Here is a 23,845-nt window from a genome sequence, read left to right as displayed (position 1 = left end):
ACCCAGCCAGCAGACAGGTTGCCTATGCTTGTGGTCCCCACAGGAGGCAACACCCCACATACCCCAGCCAGCAGACAGGTTGCCTATGCTTGTGGTCCCCCCCCAGGCAACACCCCTCATTGCCCTGTCGTTGGACTTACCCAGCAGCCAGGTATGGTGTGCAGCACGTTGTGCCATATAGCGGGGAAGCGTGGAGTTGCGCAGCACCATGGCATTATGTGTGGATCCCGGGAATCTTGCACAGCAATGCGTAATTATTTTGCTTGCATCGTACATCTGGACATTCAGGGAATGGTAGAACTTCCTGTTGCGGTACACTACCTCCATGGCATGCCAGTCTACCAGCTCCACATGGGTGCAGTCGATGACACCGAATACATTTGGCATGCCTGCCAGTGCATAGAATGCTATTTTGGAAGCATTCTCCTCCTCCACAGTTCGTAGTAAATATATGTGGTCCCTTCCATGTTTCAGGAGGGCATCTAGCACCTGGTTGAGCACACGGGAGAAACATGGGTGCAAGATGCCATGCAGCTGCCCCACTGTGTGCCGGTAGGTGCTTGTGGCAAAGAAGTGCAACACAGACACTACCTTCAGCAAGGGGGGGCATGCCTGTCCTGATGTTGATGAGGCTTACCAGGTCGTCATGTATGAGGTCCACTATTGTGCATATGGTGTCCCTGTCCAGGCGGTACAGGGTGTGGATCTGTGCAGGGGTTAGGTCAAATGGACTGGCCCTTAGGCAAGGGATTGGTGGCTGCCTGCGGGGTACAAATACCTGTACTGGTGGTATGTGCTGGCCCTGTCTCAACCTCCTTCTCCTCCGCTGCACTCCCTGGTTCAATGCCTGCTGGAGTAGTAGCAGTGCAGGCATGTCCTCCAGCCCCAGTATTGCAGCTGCTAATGGTAGCATTTTGGTTTTGGAAGAGTTGAGGTGTGTGGGTGGGCTCCTTTTGTGCTGTGCCAGACTCAATTGCCTCCACCTGTGCTGATTGTATGCACCTGCGGCAGGTTTCAACACAGCAGATTGCTATTAACGGCTGTCCCGCGATGCAGTTGTTGACAGGATCATGGTAACACAGTAAGTGCATGTCCATGAACCTCGTAATGTGCACATCCTTGCGGCATGCCGGTATTACTGGCACGGCTGCCGCGTGCCCGCGCTCATTCCAGGAAGGTGCTACCCGGTCACAACGGGTCCCTGCAGATGCCAGTAGTACCGGCATCGCAGGTCGTAATGCACCAGTCCAGTAGACGATGCCAGTATTCCTGTACCGGCATCGTGATTACCAGACAGGCAACCTTGTAATGAGGCCCATTGTATCCATGTAACACTTACAATCTTTATAGAAAAAAAGTCAAAAGGATCTTCTCCTTCAATATTCTCTCCGAGTATTCAGTGTTACTCTGAGCCACTTTGGAAAACCTGGTTCATATAGCTGGTGCCCTGGATTCCAATGGGTTACCGTCTGTGCCCACAGGATGGGCAGTGTCATTGAGGTAGAACAAGACGTCACATTAGTGGGCCAAGCCATGTTGCACGAGTACCCGCAGTATCTATCAGAAGTGAGGTAGGATAAGAGGGGCATTGATCCTCCGTTTGTCTATTGTCTAGGCTCCCTGCTTGTCTGTCATATCCTTCTTGTCTGTCTAGACAACCATTTGTTTGTTTTATGAATGTCTGTCAGTGGCTGGCTCTATGTCTAAAGGGACCACCCACTTCTCCTTTCAACTTCTCCAAGAACATCTTGCTTCCACAGCCTAGCCCACCTCCCTCTTGCTCCTCTCTTCCGTTGCGCTGTTCTCCTCTAATCTGTTTACTCTTCTCCTCCTTAATGTTCTCCTCCAAACTCTATCTTCTCTCCTTCTGCTTGATGTCGTTCATCTGTCCTCGTCCCTCCTGCCCGTTGTCCTACTCTATCCAATTCCCCTCCTGCTTGATTTGTGTCTACAAACCCCCCACTTGATATTCTTCTCTAACCTGTCCTGTTACCTCCTTCACCACCCTTGGAGCTTCAACTCTTTCTTCACCTCCTCCTTCTCCCCCTAAACTTTAAAAAATCCTTCTTCTCTGTCGCTTTCAGTTCGCTCTACAGCTCCATCGGCTCTCCCTTCTACTCCTCATCCTGAATCTTCAACTCTCCCTATACCTCGTCCCTCCACACCTGCTGACTCCACTGCTCCAAACACTGATATTTCCTAATGTTCTCTCTGGTCACTTACAAATACCTGACCCCTTCTCTGGGCTAGGCTGTGGTCTAAGACCTGTTATCATGCGCTCACTAGGATTCTTGTTCCCCACAGAGATGCTGGTGAGCTCATATTTCACCTGGCTCACCCCTATCCACAACATTACTCTCATTAATTTGGTGACTGCAACATCCATGTGAAGTCGCATCTGCCCTACAGTGCCCCACCAATATGATGGCCACGATGTGTGTCGTGATTCACATCCACTGTGGGGGGAAAGATGATGGCCGTTCGCTCCATGTCCAATCCTTCAAAATGCATTAAAAATGAATCAGATAGAGTCCAAGATGTGTCCCAATGCTCAGGTGTTCTCCTGTGGCTGACGTCTGTTTACCTACTGCTCCTTCCTGTGTCTATTCCTTGCTATTCTCCTGGTCACATCTCCTGGCCTGTTTCATTGCCTGTCATTTCTGATATATTGCTCCTGCTTCCCATTGAAGATCCTTTTCCTGAAGTAGAATCCTACCAGAAGACTCTGGGTATCCATTATTGGCAGCAGAAGAAGTTTCTTCCCCATGAGGGTTTCTCTTCAGATGGTCCCTCTGGGGGAGGGCATTGGGTTCCTTACACTTATAATCGTGGGAGGACTTGAAATGGACAACTGCCTTTCCTCACCAGACCACAGTACCTCAAACCTCAGATACCTGTATGTGTATATAATGAAGACTCGGGCTGGTGATTGGCTAAGCGGTGAACATACAGGGAAGTAAATTCAATGACCCCATGCCTATGCGCTCCACCCCTTAAGTCTTCATTAGGCCAGTCCACCATCTTGTATTTTCCAATTACGCACATGCGCGGTAGGTCGTGGACACATCAGAGTTGGGTTGCGAGTGACCAGGACCTCGGTCACAGGATGTTGTGCTGATGAGAGGAATGCTCCAGGGAAAGCTCCAGTTGATGATGTTCTCACTTTCCTCGCCACTCTTCCCCGCTGGCGGTGGACCCATTGCTAAGTGATAAAGAGTGACATGACCAGTGACAGGAGGGCAAAGGCCGGAATTGGCACTAACCGTTACATTTGTGTGTGGGAAGAGTTTGACTGGAGCATGTGAAGAACTGATAACAGTTCTAAAGCTAATGGGTCATTCCCTTGAAAAAAGCTCCAAGTTCCCGAGCCCCAAAATGGGGCAGCCATTCCCAACACATAAAACAGTATTTGTTGGATTTTATGTCTCACAGGAGCCCTGTCGTTCTAGCTGTGACCTGCATATTGGCACTCCACAGGTGCGGCTAATGTTAGGCAGTACAGGAATTTGCAAGTGGTACCACATTAGGTGCCAATGTTGGCTCAGGGCAAAAAGGAGAGGGTAAAGACGGGAGCACACTTTTTTTGCCACCTTCAAGGTTTGCTGCATCATAGCGTTCTTAGGCGAGAGGCGCTCCAGTGAGCCTGTGATTGTGCCGGTGCACGTCTCCTTTCCCTGCCGAGGAAGACAGCCATACTGGGACAGAGAGCTCGATTAAGTTTGTGTCATAAGCATGATGAATTGATTTAATTTGCATGACACACAGGGATCCACTTGCATATATTTGTACACATGTCCTTTGTATGTAGTGCCTTTGTGTTCCTTCAATGAATGTACTGATGCACAGATGTGGAAGTGTGTTCAGCACTGTTGTGCAGCGTGTATTGATTGTCTAATTTAGTGTTGGTTGTGTTTTGGTGTCCCCATCAATTCCTATTATGTTTTTTTATTGAGAGGGCGCTAGAGGGCCAACCAAGATGGCCGCCATGGTCTAAGCTCCCTCACAGACCCGGATTAATCCTACAGAATCCTGCCGTTCCCGGTTCATCAGCGTGTAACCCAGCTCTGCCCCTGGCCTCCCACCCGCCCGACTCTCATCCTACGACATTTGGGCGAAAATTGGCCTCCCTGTGCCCCCAAACAGCCCGCCTAGCCCTGAGGCCGGAAAAACCCAGGGGCACCGCGCGGGCTGCAGGAGCGCTCAGGCAACTCCCACAGCGAGCGCGTCCCAGACGCCCTGGGTCCCGCTACCACTCCCCAGGCTGCGACGTGGACGAGAGCAGAGAGAGAGAGCAGCAGCTGCCGGCGGGCGCGTGGAGGACCCCTCCCCTTACCTCCCCCATCCCAGACAGTCCCGTGGAACATCTCCAGAGGGGGTGCGGGCCGTTCGCGCCACGCCGGCAGCAGGCATTCGTGCTGCGGGGGCAGGGGAAGGAGTCGGAGTGGGCTGGAGGCTGTCCCCCCCGGTCTGTGTCACTAGAGTCTCGGACTCCTGCCACCCCGCGTCGGCGGCGTGGAGCTCGGGCCCGACACGGACACCTGGAGCCGCCCGAACATCAACGTAGCTCCAGAAGCCACTCAACATGCCAACAACGACACCGGCAGAGAAGCGCCCAGTATCCAGTCGGCGGATTAAGGTACAGGGGTCGAGGGGGGGGGGGAGCGCAGTTCAAGAAGTATATGTACATGCTGGGTCTCCCCCCCACCCAGGGCAAGGACCAGCACAGGCAAACCATTGGGGTGAGCGCCGCGCGGCAGACCCCTCCCCATTCACAGCATAGTAAAGACCTCTAACGAGTCCCAGCATTGGAAATCCATCGCCGCTGGAGGAAGGAGCATTGGAAAACACCTGAACCCTTCACAGCAAGGTTAACCCTGGCCCTATAACCACAGAAGGGGGACTTCCCCATAAAAAACACCACGCAAGATACAGAATTGCCAGCATACCTCCTGCGGTCAGGACCTCTGGGCAGCCCAATCACACATGGAATCACCCGACGCCCAATATCGGCGAGAGGCAGATAGGAAATTCACTCAACGGATACCCCCTCCAAGGAAGATCAGTAGGAACACCTCTTGACCCTCTCAGCACCAGCCCTACCGTCTCAGCTGGAAAGCAAAGCAAGAGACGTGGCGGAGGCTCCATTGCCTGCAGCCAAGTCGCACCCCACAAAAAAGCCACTTCATCTCACGACCTCCCTCCTCCGCCCTCCACAAACAGGCACAGACTACCCTTCCCCACTGGGAACTCAGCAAAGTGCCCAAGCCACGGCAGAAAATAAACTACAACCTAGACCCTTTACCAACTCCATAGACATAATGGGAAAGTCAGACAAATCCCAAAGGAAACTAACCTTTGAAAGTGGCATGACCCCGAAAGCCCCCCGCCTACAGGATGATCAAGAGCCCACAACTGGCTGCTCCCAACAAATGGAGTCAGGGAACAACCCGTCTGAAATCAAAGAACTCCTGTTAGAACTGAAAGTAGGCATAGGCAGTTTGAACAATAAAATGGATGGCCTCTTATCTAAAGTGGACCTCCTACAGCAACGCATGGACACTCATACAGATTGCCTGAACGAAGTTGAACAACGGGTTTCTAACCTAGACGACGGCGCAGCAACCCTATTGAGTAGGGTGACCAGACTAGAAGCCTAAATGAAAACGACCATTGCCAAATGCAAATATTTGGAGGGCCGCTCAAGAAGAAACAATATCCGATTCATCGGAGTGAGAGAACACCAATCACAGATGAAAATGGAAGACTATGTCGAGTCACTCTGTATATCCCTCTTCGGTCAGGAGGCTCTGTCCCACTTGTTCATCGTAGAGAGAGCACACAGAATTCCATCCACCAGACCTGCCTCTGGCACACCACCCAGACCAATTATTACGAAACTACTTAACTACAGGGACCGCAACACCATCCTCCGACTGGCCAGGGAGAAAGGGGAGCTCCTCCACAACGGGGACAGGGTCAACTTCTACCCTGACTTCTACCCCGCGGTCCAAACGCAGAGAAGATCCTTCGCCAATATCACACAAAGGCTTAGAGACAACCAGATGGTCTATTCAATGCTCTTCCCGGCACAGCTCAGGGTGCAGCACAGCGGGAGGGTCCACTTTTTCCAAATCACCAGAAGAAGCGAGCACTTTCCTAGACCAGTTCGGTTGCCTCGATCAGAATCCCAATCAACCTCGTCCACAAAGGGAAAGTAACCCCAGGAACCCACCATAACAGGAAGAGGCCAGGGACAGAATACATTCCGGCAAACCACAGCGAACTCACTGGAACAAGCACAAAATGTTATAACTGCGGGGCTGGGGTACTTGGGAAGCCCCGAGCGCCACTAGCACAGCATTTATTCGTTCATCGGGGGGGGGGGGCATCAGTTGACGGCCTGGCTACGCCAGGAACCGCTTCCTGCATTAGTCCACAAACGGGCAAGTTGGGGAAAGGGAAATGCGCCACCTGTTCAACAAACCCCACCAACCCTCCAACCCACCAGCCATCAACACCTCTACTGCTTCAACTAGCAAGAAACCCTCCAAACATCTGCCAAATCCCTGGGTCAAAAGTAACCACAACCTCTCCGAACGATGTAAGCAAAGTAAACATACAATCTAACCCACTCCATTCAAAGTCGCAACATGTAACATAAGGGGAGGCAATATCCTGTATAAAACCAGGAGGATCCTGCAATACTTGAAAAGGCATGAGATCGACGTGGCCATGATCCAGGAAACGCATCTACTTCCTGGAAAGGACCACCTCTGGGCTAGGAGCTGAGGCTGCCACAGATACTTCTCATACTCATCTTACTCCAGAGGGGTCGCAATCCTAATTAACAGAAGAACCAACTTCTGGCTAGTTCACACAGAGAAAGACTCCGAAGGCAGATCACTTCTAGTATGCGGTATTGTGGCGGGCCAAAAAATCATCTTCGTCAATTCCTACGGGCCCAATGTAGACGGCGCCAACAACTTTGGCTGGGTATTGACCCACCTCTCCGCCCAAGACCCGACAACTATAGTCTGGGGAGGCGATATGAACACTGCACTCGATCCAGTGAGAGACAGATCGCGGACCACACCACAACCCATCTCCAAAGCCAGCCTTCAAATAAGAGAAATTTGCAGAGCATTTGACCTTAAAGACGCATGCAGAACATCTAACGGAGATCAACAAGGCTACACCTTTCACTCGGTAGTACACAACACAAGTTCCAGGATTGACTACCTATTTACCTCACCAAACGCTCTACTGGTATGCGGTCCTTGCCACATCCTAACGAGAACTCTCTCCGACCACTCTCCAGTAATCCTTAGCCTCAGCCTAGCCATCCATCCATCCATCCATCCATCCATCCCCAAACCCCCGCTACAGCGCTGGCGCTTTAAAGCAGGCTCCATGCAGGATCAGGTATTCGCATCCAAACTGAGGGAGAAGATCGCTACATTCCTAGATTCCAACACAGGCTCTGTCCTCTCAGCGAGCACGATCTGGGAAACACTGAAGTGCTTCACCAGAGGAGTCTGCCTTGCCAAAGAAAACGGCATCCTCAAACTCATCAGGCGCAAACTTGCAGCTATTGAAGAGCAACTTAAACGCCTTGAGCTCAAATAACGACCCAGGTTCACAAGCAGCCTTAAAAGAGGAACTACAAAAATTCAGCGCTGCAGCAGATCGCGAAATGAAGTTCCTGAACCGCAGCGGCCAAATTCGACAATACGGCGAAGGCCAAAAACCTGGTGCCCTCTTAGCAAACTTGATGAAAGCTGACAATAAACTAACACCAATAGAAGGAATACGCACCAAACAAGGCGTGTTAACTCACACGAAAAGGGAATTGCAGAAGAATTCAGGCTCTTATACCGGGAACTATATAGTGCCAAACACAACGCGAACTCAGATGCCCCGCTAGAATACCTTGTAAACATGGAACTGTACTGGGTGGAAAGACAACTGCGAGAACCCCTCAATGAACACATCATGCCAGAGGAGATCATCGACGCCATCAAAACCCTCCCGAACTCCAAAGCTCCCGGCCCAGATGGTCTGACAGAAGAATTCTATAAGGCATTTGCAAACACCCTGGCCCCCCTCCTGGCTGAGGTATATGAGGAGGCACTGGAAAAAGGAGTCCTCCCCCAGTCCACCTGCAAAGCCAACATAGTCCTCCTACATAAACCCGGTAAACCACCAGAGGAATGTGCGTCATACCGCCCCATCTCCCCCTGCTCAACCTTGACAACAAAATCCTAGCAAAGGTGCTCACTAACAGGTTGATGCTGCTGATGCCCGCTCTGGTGCTTGCGGACCAGGCAGGAGTCATACCCGGTCCCAACACGACCTTCGGAATCAGAAGGCTATTCGGCATCATCGAAGCTCTAGACCCCTCCCAACAAGCAATCGCGGTGCTACTCGATGCCGAGAAGGCATTTGATTCTGTGGAATGGCCGTTTCTGTTTGCAGTGCTCACTAGGATGGGACTAGGAGCCTGCTTCAACAAACTGGTATCCCTATTATATACCAAACCAAAAGCCGGTATCATCGCAGTGACAGCAAAGTCAGCCCCCATAGAGCTGCAACGAGGCACCATACAGGGTTGCCCACTCTTAGCGTTGATCTTTGCTCTCATAATGGAACCACTAGCTTCCAACCTACGAGAACAACAACATCTCAGGGGTCTCAACATAGGCCCGCATAAGCTAATCATATCCCTATACGCAGACGACGTGGCTCTGTTCATACGTGACCCCACAGAAAACTTGAACCCAGTCATGAGAGAGGTTATCAAATTCGGAGCAGCCTCTGGGCTAAAAATGTATCAGACAAAATCCATCATATTTCCGCTGACCCCAGCGACTAAGCCATTTGCCGACGACTTCCAGTTCACATGGCAAACATCCCGAGTTCGGCACCTGGGGATACAGATGTCGTTAAGCTATCAAGACGTATTCCGGGACAATTACGAAGAAGTTGCGAAAACCTTGCAGGAAAAAGTGACACGATGGAAGACCCTGCCACTAACCCTGTGGTGAAGAGCCTCTCTGGCTAAGATGGTGATCCTACCGAAGCTCTTCACCAACATTCCCATCCTACTACCACAATCCTTTCTGAAGAGACTGAAAAGCATGGTCCTCGAGCTCCTATAGGCGGACAAGCCAGCTAGAGTTGCATACTCAACTCTGACTCTCCCGGTGTCAAGCGGAGGGCTGGCCCTCCCGGATCTAGAGAAATACTTATGGGCGGCACAGGCACAATTCGTCAGCTTTTGGTACTCCACACAAGCAAATAGACCTCACGTACAAATAGAGCGTGCCCTGGCAACACCCAATCTGTTGAGAGCAGTCATCATCAGCCAGATCCCGGTCCCCAGTAACACCATGAACATAGTGCTTTCAACATACAAGATCTGGAAGAGAATCGCTAAAAGATACGAGGTGCAAACGCGATATTCACCCCTTCTCCCCGTCAAGTTTATACCAGGGGTCCTGTTAACATCAGAGAGGGTCTTCCACCAATGGGTTGAGAAGTTACACATAAACACCCTGGGAGAGCTTTTCACCGAGGACGGTTTCATGACCCCACAGCAAGCAAAACAGAGACGGCAACACCACCCTCGACACATTCATCTATTTTAGAACTCGATATACCCTAAAAGCGCTTCTGCCCACCTTTCCACGACAAGTTCCGACCTGGCAACTTCTCCACAATGTAATTCAAGCGTAAGGAGAAGGCAGACTGGTATCGCAAATTTACAGATCCATCATCACCGACACAACTCCTAACAATACCCGCGTAAAAGCATGATGGGATAAGTCCCTACAAATAACCATCCCAGAGGAAGACTGGACTTGCATCCTGAGACAAACGCCAAAAAATAGCTCTCAAATCACGCTTTAAACTGATCCATTTTAATTTTCTCCATCAAACATACTATACACCGGCAAAGGTGAACAAACACCACCCCGAGACCCCATTCTGGAACCAGGTCCTGGAGACGACAGCTGCAATCGTGGGGGAGGAGATACAACGCATCCCGACGGCAGCTCTGTTGGGAATGACAAGACTGCTATCGGCACCAATAAGAAAACTTGCAGGACTATTAACACTCGCCGCAGGAGAGTCGCTATGTCTTGGGGTCGAGGACCCTTCCCCACAGTCTCCAACTGGCGCAGGGACATCCTCTACTGCCAGGACGTGGAAACAGACATCGTTAAATTGTTGCCCCTACATGCACGTCCACCAGACATCTGGGGCCCAGTGATGTTATTCCTGATGAATGAAGCTGAGGAAACCCCTCATTCTCCAGCAGGTACCCAATGAATGTAGGGCACGAACTAGCAAGCAGCTTAATCTAGCGACTTAACTCCTTGAAAGAGTGAACTGGAGAAGTGCAGAACATACCCGTGGAGACACTGAAATACGAGGCGAAGTGGAGCAGAGAGGGGAGGTGGGGGGAGGAGGGTAGGGCACGGCGCACTGTTAAATCCACCCTAATGTGGGTGTGAAAGTTGTATCACGTTAAAAAACCCAAAAATAAAGGTTTAAAAAAAAAGGTTTTTTTAGTGGTGGCGCTTGGTGCTTGCTATAATGATACATACTTTCACGTATATTACATTTTATGGACTGGAACTAAAGCTCCAAAGAAAAGCATTGTTTCATATTCCTTTGCAAAGTTCAATGTAGCCTTAACTGTGTAGCAATAGTGACTCTATAGCTAAAGTATTACCAAACTGTACATGAACAAATTGCAAAAAATGCTTTCTTCTTTAACCTTCGTTCCTGTCTATGAAATTTCACTGATCGGCGACTGATCTGGCCAAACCTGAACGCTCGATTTTCAAGATTTTTAGCACAGTCCTCAACCTTAGCAACAGGTAGTGCATGCTCAAAGAAAATGTGGAAATCATATCAGCTAAAGTAGAGAATGGACAACAGGTAAACTGAGCTGCAACGGCACTGCTGAGCAGTGGAGTAACTTTGCTGAAAATGTTGGGGGGACATGACATCTGATGAAAAGGTGCCAAAGCCAAATGAATGGGGACAAAATGGTGTGCCATGAAAGTTTGGGGGGGACAAACCCCCCTCCCCTCACCTAAAATTACGCCTATGCTGCTGAGTCAAGGTAAGAGCTCTTTCTGCTCAATTTCAATTGCATGTGACTGCACATCATACGCTGTGCATGTACGATGCATGTAGCACCGCACCACATAGCATAAAGCCAAGTCCCACGAAAAATGTTGTCCAGTTGTCATATAGACTCTACCATATGTAGAACACAGCATCTAAAGTCTAGCAGATCCCTCAACTGTAAATAGCTGCCCTGCGGGTTCACACTACTCATCCCTGCTTTATTCCTCTTAAAGCGCTGCGACCCAAAGCATACAGCCGAGTACCACCTTAAAAAATGTGGTCTAGCTGCCACATATTTTCTATAATTTTTAACACACTCCTTTGCTTCTTCTCCATCCTCTCCTTGGTTTCCAAAAGCTCCAAACAAGACTTCTCTGGTTTACGTAGAGTGCCTAAACTACAACTCCTGCTGCATACGTTCCGCTGCTCTTATCTCTTGTCTTTTCGGACTACGGTTTGCTGAAGTGCCATGCATCCTACAGCACTTTGACACCTTAACATATAGCAAGAGTAGCTATACAAATTGATAACACAACATAACAAGAAGCCACAACATCACCTGACTGTAAACTAACAGCAGAGAAGAAAAAAGGAAACAAGCCATTTCCTGCTTTGCACCCTGTCGCTGGGGCAAGTTGCCATCAAAGATCAGACCATCTCCCTCCATCCAACATTTCAGGAAAGGCCTGAAAGCCCTGTTGTTCGATTAATATCTCACCAATCACTGATCGCGCCACTCCATCTCCATCCACCTGCTCCTCCTACTTATCTCAAATCCCTCTGTTACCCCCACCCGACTTGTAACCCCCTGGGTGAGTCTCCTTTATACAGCGGTCCCAGCTAGGTTCGCACTTTATATATTGTATACATACACCGTTCTATTCTGATACCATCAGAATCTACCTATGCACTTTTGCTATTCATGGGTTGTGAATGTACCATCATGCATGGTCTGAATGTTTACGGACAAAGCCAATTTGCCTAGATCATTTCCTCTGTCAAGAGCCTCAAAATGAGCTTGTAAGACTCCAAAAAGAACAGCAACATGTAATCTCCCATTCATGAGAGATTAAGGGCCGTGATGAGTGCAGTGTACAGGTACTCACAGACAGGATTAACTTAATAAAAATGCACGTCTTTGGCCTTTTTTAACAAGGCATGAACTCTTCCATCTGTCCTGTTTCACTGAAGTATGGGGAGACTCAACAATGCAGGCCTGATCATCGAGGCAGTAAAGCTCTAGTTTCTCCTAGCCGTCGTAGCATACTTTAGGAACATTATGGCCAGAGACAGCTTTACGCACGCTCAGGTTAAGCTCAGCACCATTTTAGATTAAGCTAGGCCTTTGCCCAAATGACACACAAGCGGCTCCTCGGGTACCACGCTATATGACAGGACGTTTTCGTCACATTGCTGGGGAACAGGAGCAAAGTAGGTTGTAAAAGTAAATTACACCAAGGAATTCATCACCAAATGGAGGAAAGGCTCCATCCAGCTGGAACCAGGGTTGCTACGTCTCGGAAGGTTCGCTTTTGAACAAAAATACCCCAGACTTTAGAAAAGTGCAGAGACTATTAGTCAATGGAGAGAACGTACTACACTGCGGAACACTAGCGCGTGGTCATAGTATGGATCCTGGGAAAACCTCAAGGATTCTAATCTGAGGAAGACCAACTCCAACCTCCAAAAGGAGCTGAGCCGGTTGTCTTCACAGCCCTAACATGCCCATGAACCATCAGCATGTTTCTTAGGGTCTCCATCCAGTTATGGCGCGTGGTACGCCATCCTTTTAAAAAAAAGAGAGCATTGCTGATTTCAAGTGACTGAAAGGAGACCCTAAAGAGAGACCTTGCCCCCACAGGCACCCTGAGCGGCATGTCACCTTCTCAGCCAAGATGGGCATTCCCATTTGAAACCTCATGCTCCAGGCAGGCAGTAAGCAGGGTAGAATGGCTGCAAACTTGCCAAGTTCCAAGGCAGTGACAGTCATTGGCCAATCCCTACAACCTGCCTGTGGCTGATGCTTGGACACTTTGAACCATGCATTATTAGACATATGCCCTGCGTTGTGCTGCATTTCCTCAAATCATTGTCTGTAATGTTCACTGCCAGATACACATATCCAGTGCATTATGGGTAGTTTGACAATGACAAAAAAAGGATAGTCAAGTACAGTGCATAGGAACTGACCTTAGGGCAGTCTTCGCCTGCATAGCCCGCCCGCACGGAGAAGGAACCGATGTCAAAGACCAGTGCACCCACCTCATCTGAACAGAGAGAAGGTTAAAGGTTAAATAAGTGAATGAGAGAGAAAGAGGTAGGTTAGGTAGAAGGGGCAGGGAAAAACAGGTGTGTTCTGAGGCAGAGTGGACAAAATTAGGATGGGGAATAGTAGAGCGGACTGTGAGAAAGAGCGGTGAGAGGGATTGGTAGGGGCAATGAGAGGGAGAGAGAGAGGGATAGTGCAAGAATGAGAGAGAAAGAAAGTGAATAGGGGTAGCTAGAGCGAGAGAGAGAACAGAGCGGCCACCTCATCTGAACAGAGAGGAAGTTAAAGGGATGAGTGAGTGAGAGGGAAATGGATGGATTAAGTAGAAAGGACAGAGGAAAACAGGGATGGGGTGAGCAGAGTAGACAAAGCAGAGTAGGACAAGGATAGATAGAGTAAAAAACGGGTGTTAGTGAGAGGGGCAAAGTCAATGAGAAAGAGAGTGTGAACGCGAGAGAGAAAGAGAGAGGAGAGATGCCGAAGACTGTAGTGCTCACCTTTTCTGAACAGAGAAAAGGTTAAAGAGATGAGTGGGAGGGAAAGAGGCAGGACAGTGAGAAACGTGGATGGGATGAGGCAAAGTGGACAATGTGGGATAGGATCGGGGTAGAGAGGAGAGCAAGAAACAATACAAGTGAGTGAAAGGTACAATGGCAATGAGAGAGCATGAGAGAGGGAAAGAGACAGTAGGGGAACAGGCACTGGTAGAGGAGCCAGTGGTAGGTGTGAGGTAGAGGGAAGTGAGAAGAACGGGTAGGCCTAAGGTTGAGATAACAATGAGAAAGAAAAAACATAATTCAATTCATGGTAAAGTGAAAGTTCAGATGAGGGAAGTGAAAATGTGGGGTGAGGTAGACGGAGCAGTGAGAGAAAAGGCAATAAACAGTGAGCGACAGAGAAAGGGGCGAGTTGGAGGAACCCATGAGGGACAAGCAAGGTAGAATTAATAGTGAGAGGATGGACTTGCACAAATAGGGGGAATAGTGAGAGGAAAATGTGTGCGACAGGCATTAGAGGGAGCAGGACAGACCAATGGAGAGTCAAGCAGTCAGGCAAAGATCACAAGTCACATTTCAGTCTAAAAAACATGTTCCATGAACTAACTCAAACATAAACAAGGAAAGAAGTAATGGGCTAGGTAGTTTTATTAATACAATATTATATATGGGATAAGGTACAACATACCGTATGTTATAAAGATATTACAAGTCACTGCGGACTTCAACAAACCGAGGAACGAGACCAGTAAGGTCACGAAATTCTGAGGTGGCTTAGAAAATCGGTATATCTTATTCCTTATTTATTTTTTTAAACATTGTATTGGTTATTTAAATAAACAATACAAACCAAACTTGCAGTGCATACAATAACATTTCAATTATACATCACTTAATTGTGTTCACTGCTTCCCTTATCCCACCCCCCGTTACGAGCCTACTTCTACTAATGTTCTGTTCCTGCATCTTGTGATAGGGTATTCTTTTCCATGGGTTCTGATGGGTCTCGCATTGACCCAAATAGCTCTGCTATTAATAATTTCCAGGCCATCAGGGTCTCAGTCTCCTCCTCCCCCCCCCCAGCACTGCTAGCTTCTTGCCATACCATGGTTTCTACCTCCACCCATTTCTGCAAATCTTTCCACCATACCTCCAATCGTGGTTTGTGGCATGTCTTCCATCCCATAGCAATTCTCCTCTTCGCAAGCGCATATGCCAGGTCCTTTAGTTTTCTTACATGCCTAAGTTTCCGTGGCCTAGGGAACCACCCCCCCCTAAAAGGCAGGCCCACACTGTATCCACCACGATCTTAATACCTCCATCTGCTAGTTTATGTGCCACTTCACTCCAGAAGCGCTCGATAACCGGGCATGACCAAAACATATGCACCATACCCACATTCATCACATTTAGGGCATACCTGCCGTCCTGCATTTTTTAACCTGGCTATCCTCTGAGGTGTCAGATACGCCCTATGCATAATATACAGTTGCATCTGCTTTAGTCTTGCATTCCTCGACACCTTCTTGTGATACCCTTGTGCTCGTTCTCACATCTCAACATCCATCGGGGCTCCCACTTCCCCTTCCCATTCTTGTCTCAGTTGTACTACCTCCTTTCCCACTTTAGACATCATCATCTCGTATATTCTAGATATCTCATGTCCCCCCTCTGCTATGTCATATATTATGTCTATAGTAGCATCTGGTTCTTCCTCCAGCACCAGTTCGGGCCACGTTCTCTTAATCCTTCGCACCAGTCTATGATACGTGATATACTGGCCAGTGTGTAACCCGGTTTCCGCCCCCCAACACCTCAAAATCTGTTATGGTCCCCTCTTGCCAAATATCTCCCATTGTCGCTATCCCAGCCGGCTCCCAGTGGTTTCTGATTATCATCCTTAATTGCTCTTCTCCACCCGCCAGTGCAACCAGTGGTAATTGAGGGGAGCACGGGAATGGGTTCTCCATCAACTGACAAGCCCTGTGCCACATCCTCCATTCGAGCACCATCATCTTTGAACGCCCTTCCACTACTGCTTTGGGCAACCACATAATCTCTTTTAAATAAAATGGGGCACAGTCCCGCCTGAACAACCTGGATTCAGAGGTTACCTCCTCTGAGAGCCATTTGGCCACGTATTGCAGCTGGCTTGCAACATAATAGACTTCATAATTAGGCAGTTTTATACCCCCTCTCTCATAGAAATTCTGTAGCTTCCAGAGGGCCACTCTGTTCCGTGTACCATGCCACAGGAAGTCCCTGCACATGCTGTCAAATCTACTGAAGAACTTCTATGGTATCAAGTGTGGGATGTTCTCAAAGTACTGCAGGAGCCTAGGTAGGACTACCATCCATCTTCAACATTGCCCCACGTCCTATCATTGCTAAAGGCAGCTTTACCCAGAACCGCATGCAATTCTCAATTTTCTTAATAGCTACCTCTGTGTTGCGCTTATGCTCCTCTTCCACCGTGTGGTCTATATCTATCCCTAGATAGCGAAATGTGCCAACCGCCCATGGTATATGTAACACCAGTAATTGTTTCAAAGGGATCCCTTTATATGGATCCCTTTATATCCACCCAATGGGAACATGCTAGATTTCTGAGGGTTCACCGCTATACCAGACATCCCTGCATATCTTTCCATCACCTTCAAAATATATTAGAGGTTTTCCTCAGGGTGTCGCAAATCCAATAGTATGTCATCTGCATATAAGGATATCAGATGTCGTTCACCTCCCACAGCGATGCCTATCGTATCATATTGTTGCCTTACGTAGATTGCTAGGGGTTCCAGGGCCAATATATAGAGCATAGGGGACCATGGACAGCCTTGTCTGGTCCCCCTGCAGAGTTTCCACCTTTCCAATACCACTGCCCCTGTTCTAACTCTGGCCAGCGGTTCACTATATAACATTTTATCCCACTGTAGATATCCCAGACCCATCCCATAGCCAGCCAGGGATGCCAACAACCACGGCCATTTGACCGAGTCGAAGGCCTTTATTGTGGCCAGCGGCACAATTGCCAATTCACCTTCGTTCTCGTTTCCATATTCAATTACTCTGTGGAGCCTTCTGAGATTATTGGATATGTTTCTATTAGGGACATAGCCCATCTGGTCAGGATGTATTAATTTGTCGATGACCCTCCTCAATCTGTTTGCCAAAACGGCCGTCAGTATTTTAATGTCTTGATTTAACATTGACAGAGGTCTATATGAACTGCAGCTATGCCCGGGCTTATTAGGTTTGGGAAGCGGTATTATAATCGCTTCTCTGAGTGACTCTGGGAGTCTGCCTAGCTCATATGCCTCATTTAACATATCTAACAGCGGGGGGAGCACCTCTTTTTAAAATATTTTATAGAATTCACTTGGGAGTCCATCAGTCCCTGGGGTCTTACTAGTTGGCAACTGTCTCACCACCTCTTCTAGCTCCTCTAAAGTAATCGGTGCATCCAGCTCCTCTCTTTCCTCAGCACTGATCTGCGGCAATCCTATATCCTCCAATGTTTCTACTATCGTCGCGCGATTATCCTCCCCATCATCTCCATATAGCAGCCCATAATAGTCTGCAAACTCCTGATTAACTCCCTCTTCGGTATCTACCACCCTTCCATCTTCCCTTGTTATCGTTCTTATCGAGGGTCTAGGGGTTTCAGGCTTATATAGCCATGCCAAGATCCTTCCTGGTTTATCTCCTCCCGCGAGCTGCCTCTCTATATATTATTTATAGTTAAGGTTACACAGTCTTTCCCAGTGTCCAGCACACTTTTGCTGCAGCCTAGGTATCAGTTCAGTGTCTTCCTTGGTACTGTTTTCTCCCTTCAGTGCCCTTTCCAATTCTCCCTCGGTTTCCCGCAGGTCCGCCAGGATCCCTCCCTGCAGTCCTTTAGATTTTGCTATAGCCACTCCTCTCATCGCAACTCTAAAGGCCTCCCACAATGTGCCCGCCGAGTCCACACTGCCCGTATTCGTCTCAAAGTAGTTAACAATCTCTTCCCTCATATCCTCCCTAAAAAGGGGGTCTCTTAGCGCCTCTGCTCTGAGGCGCCACGTCGGAATTCTTGCTTTCGGGGGATGACATGTCATCTAAGGATCAGAGGTGAGTGGTCCAAGAGGACCCTCGGTTTATATTCAACGTGCGTGATCTCTGTCATTATCTCTGGTGTGACAAAGACTGAGGGCCTCATTACACGGATGGCGGAGAACCATGGCGCTTTTAGCGCCATGGTTCATGCCGGTAAAATACTGGCACCGCCTTGGCAGAAAGGGGAATTACCGCCCCATTCCAAGGTTGGAGGGGCAGTAATTCCCCCTTCCACCATTGCCCTTCCACATTCCCATTTTTGCCCCATAGGGCTCAATGGGAATGGGGAAGGCGCTAATTACGGTACCGCAAATTGCGGTACCGTAATTAGCACCCTGGGTCCCTTTGCAGGTTGGTTTTTAACGCCTGCAAAAAGCAGGCGTTAAATCCCCCAACCCGCAAAGGGACCTCATAGTAAGGCGGTAAGGATTTACCGGTACCGGTAAATCCTTACCGCCATCCGTGTAATGAGGCCCATAGTCTAACCTTGTATGTAATTTTTGCGGAGCACAATAATGCGAATATTGCCTCTCTTGAGGATGTCGCGCCCTCCATGCATCTTCAAACACAAAGTAATTCAGCAGCGTCTGCAATGCTTTAGCCGACGGGGCAGGTCTATCCATTTTCCCATCTGATCTGTCAACCTTAGCGTTTAGTATGCAATTATAGTCCCCCCCCCCCAAATCACCACACTCCCCACACACATGCTGAGATTGTTACACAGAGTTTTAAAATATGCCGCTGTATTTTAGTTTGGGGCATATGTATTTACAACACTTATCTCCCTATTTTCCACCAATCCCCTCACTATGACCATCCTCCCGTCCGTCTCAACAAGCATCTGTAACAGCTGAAATGGGACGTGTGGCGCCACCCAGATAATCACTCCTCTAGCATAAGCCGAATATGACAAACCCACCACAGTTCCCTTACATTTCTTCCCAATCATCTCCATCTTATCTCGCGTCAGGTGCGTCTCTTGCAATAATGCTATGTCTATCTTCTATCTACGCAAGTATAGCATAACCTTATTTCTCTTCAGGTAACTATTGAGCCCCCCGACGTTCCAAGTAACTATTTTAAGATCCCCCATGGCATGTTAGAGTCTCTCTTCTCCTCACGCCTATGCAGTCCAACTCCAGTTGCTTAACTCGTCTATATAGGCTCGTTCCCCAACTTGAACTCCCCATAACTAAAAACACAACAAACCCTCCAACCTCCCCCTCCCACCTCCCTACCCTTCCCCAACAACACCCTCCCAAACTGTTGCCTAGCTCCATCCCTGGATCTCAGGCACCCCCGCATCTAGCCCTTTCTGGCAAAATCCTGTACTCGCGGCTCAGCAGGGTGAAGTCGCCCTAATGGCCGCCTTACTGGAGGTAGGTTGCCTCCATCCTGCTGCTCCCGTTTACTTCAAATTTGCTATGCCTAGTGCTACCCAGTTTACTTATGCATTTTATTCACTATATTCCAGTCCAACAGGGTCAGCGAGTCCAAGAGCTACATAAAACAGTTCAAATGTTCCAACGTCTCATACTGGGACCCCCCTCACGCTTATGCCCTTAGTGTTCACAATACATCCTCCTCACTTCTCGTGCTCCTGGCGATCCTGCTCCTCATCTCGCTCCGGACAACCCTGAAAACCCAGCCATGTCGCCGCTTCCTCTGGGGTATCAGAAAAGAGCGCTCTACTTTTGTGCAAGACTTTTAGCTTCGCAGGGTACAAAAGCATGTACTTGATACCAGCCGTACGCAGTCTCTTCTTGACCGCCACATAGCTATACCACTGTCTTTGCACCAACATAGTATAGTCAGGATACGCCGTGATGTTGGTATATGCTCTTTCTATCGTTCCACCTTTACGAAAATACTCCAGGATCTTCTCTCTGTCTTTATAGTTCAGGATTTTCGCAATTAACACTCGAGGCGGGGCCCCAGGCCGTGGTTTCCTCATCAGGACCCGATGTGCATGTTCAACCGTGAACCCTTGTGAGAGCTTGTCTGCCCCCATCTCTTGCAGGATCATATTCTCCACATAGTCCTGGGGGTCCTGGCCCTCTTCTCCCTCCGGCAGGCCGACCACCCGGATGTTGTTTCGACTTGCCCTTCCTTCCGCTTCTTCTGCTCGGTTTCTGTGTTGGTCTTCACCGCACTCTCTAGGTCACTTGTCCTTTCTGCCAGTGCACTAACGTCCTTTCGCAGCAGGGTAACTTCGATACCCCCTGTATCCATTTTATTCTCCAAGGCCGTCCGTAGATCCGCCATTGCTGTCCCCCATGTGGCACTCAGCTCTGTTATAGCTGCTAGGACCAGGTGGTTTTCTCCTTCTGGGGTACCATCCACGGAAGCCGGCGCTGCACTTTGTGCCGGGGCCGTAGGAGTCCGCTGTGCCTTAGCGAAGGTCTCCATTGTAGGTTGTTTGCTGTTGGCCCTCACTCCTTTCACTAACATCATGCAATCCTGCCTGCGTATCCAGTTCCAGCTCCCCCGTATCGTGCTAATTCTATTTCTTGGTGTTATTGTGACTCCACCAGGTCAGTCAGGAGCTGGAGCGTCTTCCTCAAAGGGCTGCGATATGCGGCGGCGTGAAAAGTTAAGTTTCGAGTGGGCTGTGTTCTCCCATGTACCTCCTCTGACTATTGTGGTCAATATCCCATTCGCGTGTTCCTGAAGGCCAATAGGTGCACCCTCCTCGCCACTACCACTATGCCTCAGGCCTCTGTGGCGTTCAGTGGTATGTATCCACCTTAATGAGAACTTTCCTGCAGCATCTGCATTTAGCCTGCTTGGCGCCTTCCTTCTTATTATGCCGTCATCCAGCAACTGTCCAGAGTAAATTGGGTTCTGACACCTTCCAGTTATTATAGTGCCAATGTCCTCCTATGCTTTCCTTTGCCTAGCAGCATATCCAGCTTAATTGCACCAGTCCCATCTACTCTTAGGAATGGACACTTCAATTTAGGACTTTGAACACAAGTCTCCCAGCCAGAACAGAAAGCACTCCATCAGTCGGCCCCCAATGCCCTTCATGCACCAGCGCTGTGCTTCGTTATGTAGTCAGAGCAGCGTTCTGGCTCTCGTCTTACTTAGTTATCTGCACACCGCTGCAAACGGAAAAAGTATCCTGCAAGCCACGCGGATTCCCTCACACAGCGCGGCCTGCTTTCTGTCGATTATACAAAGTGGCAATAGTTCTGTCTTGCAGCTGTTAATGTGTGGTTACATCTGCGGTCACATAGATCATTCAAAGCACGCTCGGAGTTCCACTGTCAATAAGTGTTTACTGCACGTTGGCACTGTCCTTTGTGTGGATCGCAGCCTAGTAATCCGTATTACTTGTGCAGAACAAAGAGCGTGCATATGCGGGCGGCAGAGAGCCACGCAGACGCCAGTTGTGTGCAGCTGGGGGCCGCGCAAGCACTAAATGCCAGTCTTCAGCATTTCACTCTCGCTGCTACTGTATCCATGGCCCAGATCCACCCGCAGCTCCTAATTGCCAAACACTGGCTTAATGTCTGCGTTATCGATCGCTGCTCACCATGACAGGGGCGAGGCATGTAACCTGCAGAGCTCCTCACGTCCCCCAGAGATCAGCATTCTTCCCTTCGCTCCGCCGCTCGGGTCTATTCAGCTGCTCCCACTGCCGCGGCTGCAATCCCTTTGTTGTCCGCCATTTTAGCTACTTTGTGCCCGTACAGCCGTATTCCTCGTAGTCAATTTCCTTCCTGGTACTGCACACGATTCACTTGCTATTTGCAGTTATTGCAGGGCACCCGTTCACACGCCTGTGCTTTCATTCCTGAGGCATATAAATCATTTTTCCAAGCGTAATTTCCCGGATCAATGTCGGGCAACAGGTGCTGCTCAGCAAGGCACGTCCTAACACCATGGCTAGTTAGCCACGCCCCCATATTTTATTCCTTATAATACATGACTATACAGTGTCATCCACTTTAATACTTGGCCTCTTGCTTAATCGAATATAAGATATCTTCCATTTGCGAATCAATGTATGCGTTTGGATTTTTAAAAATGGCCGATATGCGAATCCTAATGTGTTGCAGAAAAATAGTGTACAGAAGGGAAAGACCATATGCAAATCTTGCTTGGTCCCAATCCAAAAGGGGCAGTACAATCCAAACGAGACCACAAGCATCCCCAAGCATGTTTCGGCCTCATTCAGTGTCATCAGTGAGGCGTTATTTGGGTCTCTAAGCACAGAAGGCATGGGACCCACGTCTGCGCAACCGGTCCCACTGGGGTTTACTATAGCAAATCTAAAGAAATTATAGCTGGACGGTTTTGAATCAATCATAACCACTGGCATAGCTCTGGGCAACCCTCCAGATCATTCCTTGCTTGCTGTGCCATAGGACACCAAGCTGCACCTCATTGATGAGGCCCAACAAGGCCGAAACATGTCTGGGTTGATTGCGTTTCCGTGTAGAAGGGTTTTCTGGCCTAGCAGTTCGAGATGGGCTGCTCCCATTGGCTTTCCGACTGTTACCCTTTTTCTTAGGTGTTACATTGACTTAGAGGACTACCAAGGTGGATTTTGAGGTATGTGGACTTTTTGATTTAGAACGAGATAGGAGTTTATATATTCCATATGTATACACTTTGAATTGTGGTGACACAGGGGTTTGTTTGTTCACTTTAACAATCTAGGCTGTGCTGATCACTCACTATGAGTGTTAGGATTCTCGTATTTCTCTGCATGGTATTTCTACCGTGGTAATATGCATGGAAGGTGTTTTCAGTCTCATCATCTCTATAGTCTGTTTTTTTACACCGTACCGGCATTAGATAATCTAGTAACAAGTGTTTTTTTATTGGTGTTTCTGCAGGAATATTTTGCTATCATGAAAAAGTATGTATGTATTATTGGAAAACTGTATCTTACACAATACTAATTGTACCATTGCTTATTATCTTTACCGTTTTGCTTCTGAAGAAGGGGGACTCCGCCGAAATACGCTGTGCTTTCTTGTACATAATTAAATAAGCTTCATTGTTTTTTGAAGAAGGTAATTTTTCCAACTTCCCTGTACTGATTGCCTGATCTTTTACATCAATATTAAATAATGATTTGGCTGTTTATACAGCAATAGGGTATGCAGGGGACAGGGGAGTCCTAATTTTAGGACGCCATTGTTTCAGTGTTAGTGCGACCCCATGTCAGGGTTGTGTTAACTCCCCTGCACCAAAATTACAACTAATGGTCTATTCAATTGCTTGTAAAATCTTCCTACAAGAATAGGGGTGTCCTTTATTTTCCTCCTTTGACATTCTGCTCCCACTCGTGGCAGTGCCTGGCTGATTTGCATACTGCTGGACAGCTTTTGCAATGGCGCAGACAAGCTTAAAACAGGTGGTGTGGAAGGTTGCCCAGAGAATTGCCAGTGGTTCAGAATTAGTCAAAACCTTCCACTCAGCACTTTTTTGATTATAGTGAAAATGAGTAATAGCATGCAGATTCTTTCTCGCATGTGTTAAACTCCAGCAAGGCACACATTTATCAGTTTACCATAAACAGTTCCTTGTTGGTGAATGGCTGCAAAGTGTCACAGAAAACTGTTTTACAAGCAAGGAATTTGAGAAGCTTTTCACAGCTTTAATTAGGCGCTGCAGTGAAAGCTGGAATTCTGCTCTCTGCTGGATCAAGGAGCAGGCATTGTGACATTACAACTGAACCGTAATAACCGATTACAGGGCAGTTAGGACCTCATTTTCTTATTACAGGTCAGATGTGATCTCACAAGATGTCTGTAATAAGAACATTATTACCAGGCGTTTTTTTACGATATTGCAGACTTTCCTGTATTATAATCATTACTAATAG

The 23,845-nt window shown here is 48.5% G+C and overlaps 1 protein-coding gene across 2 annotated transcripts in view; it reads right to left on the bottom strand.

Annotated features, from left to right (window-relative positions):
* The window catches only part of ACTL6B (actin like 6B), a 545,030-nt gene that overhangs the window by 454,412 nt on the left and 66,773 nt on the right, over window positions 1–23,845 (bottom strand). For both annotated transcript variants that reach the window (XM_069644827.1, XM_069644836.1), the window contains one exon: window positions 13,333–13,409. In XM_069644827.1, the coding sequence (XP_069500928.1) occupies window positions 13,333–13,409 (77 nt within the window). The remainder of the gene's footprint in view (window positions 1–13,332; window positions 13,410–23,845) is intronic.

This window comes from Ambystoma mexicanum, chromosome 1p, assembly GCF_040938575.1.
Source record: "Ambystoma mexicanum isolate Mex_15411 chromosome 1p, UKY_AmexF1_1, whole genome shotgun sequence".
Lineage (NCBI taxonomy): Eukaryota > Metazoa > Chordata > Amphibia > Caudata > Ambystomatidae > Ambystoma > Ambystoma mexicanum.
The sequence above is the reverse complement of the archived record's forward strand: the minus strand, read 5'-3'. Positions and strand labels throughout refer to the sequence as shown.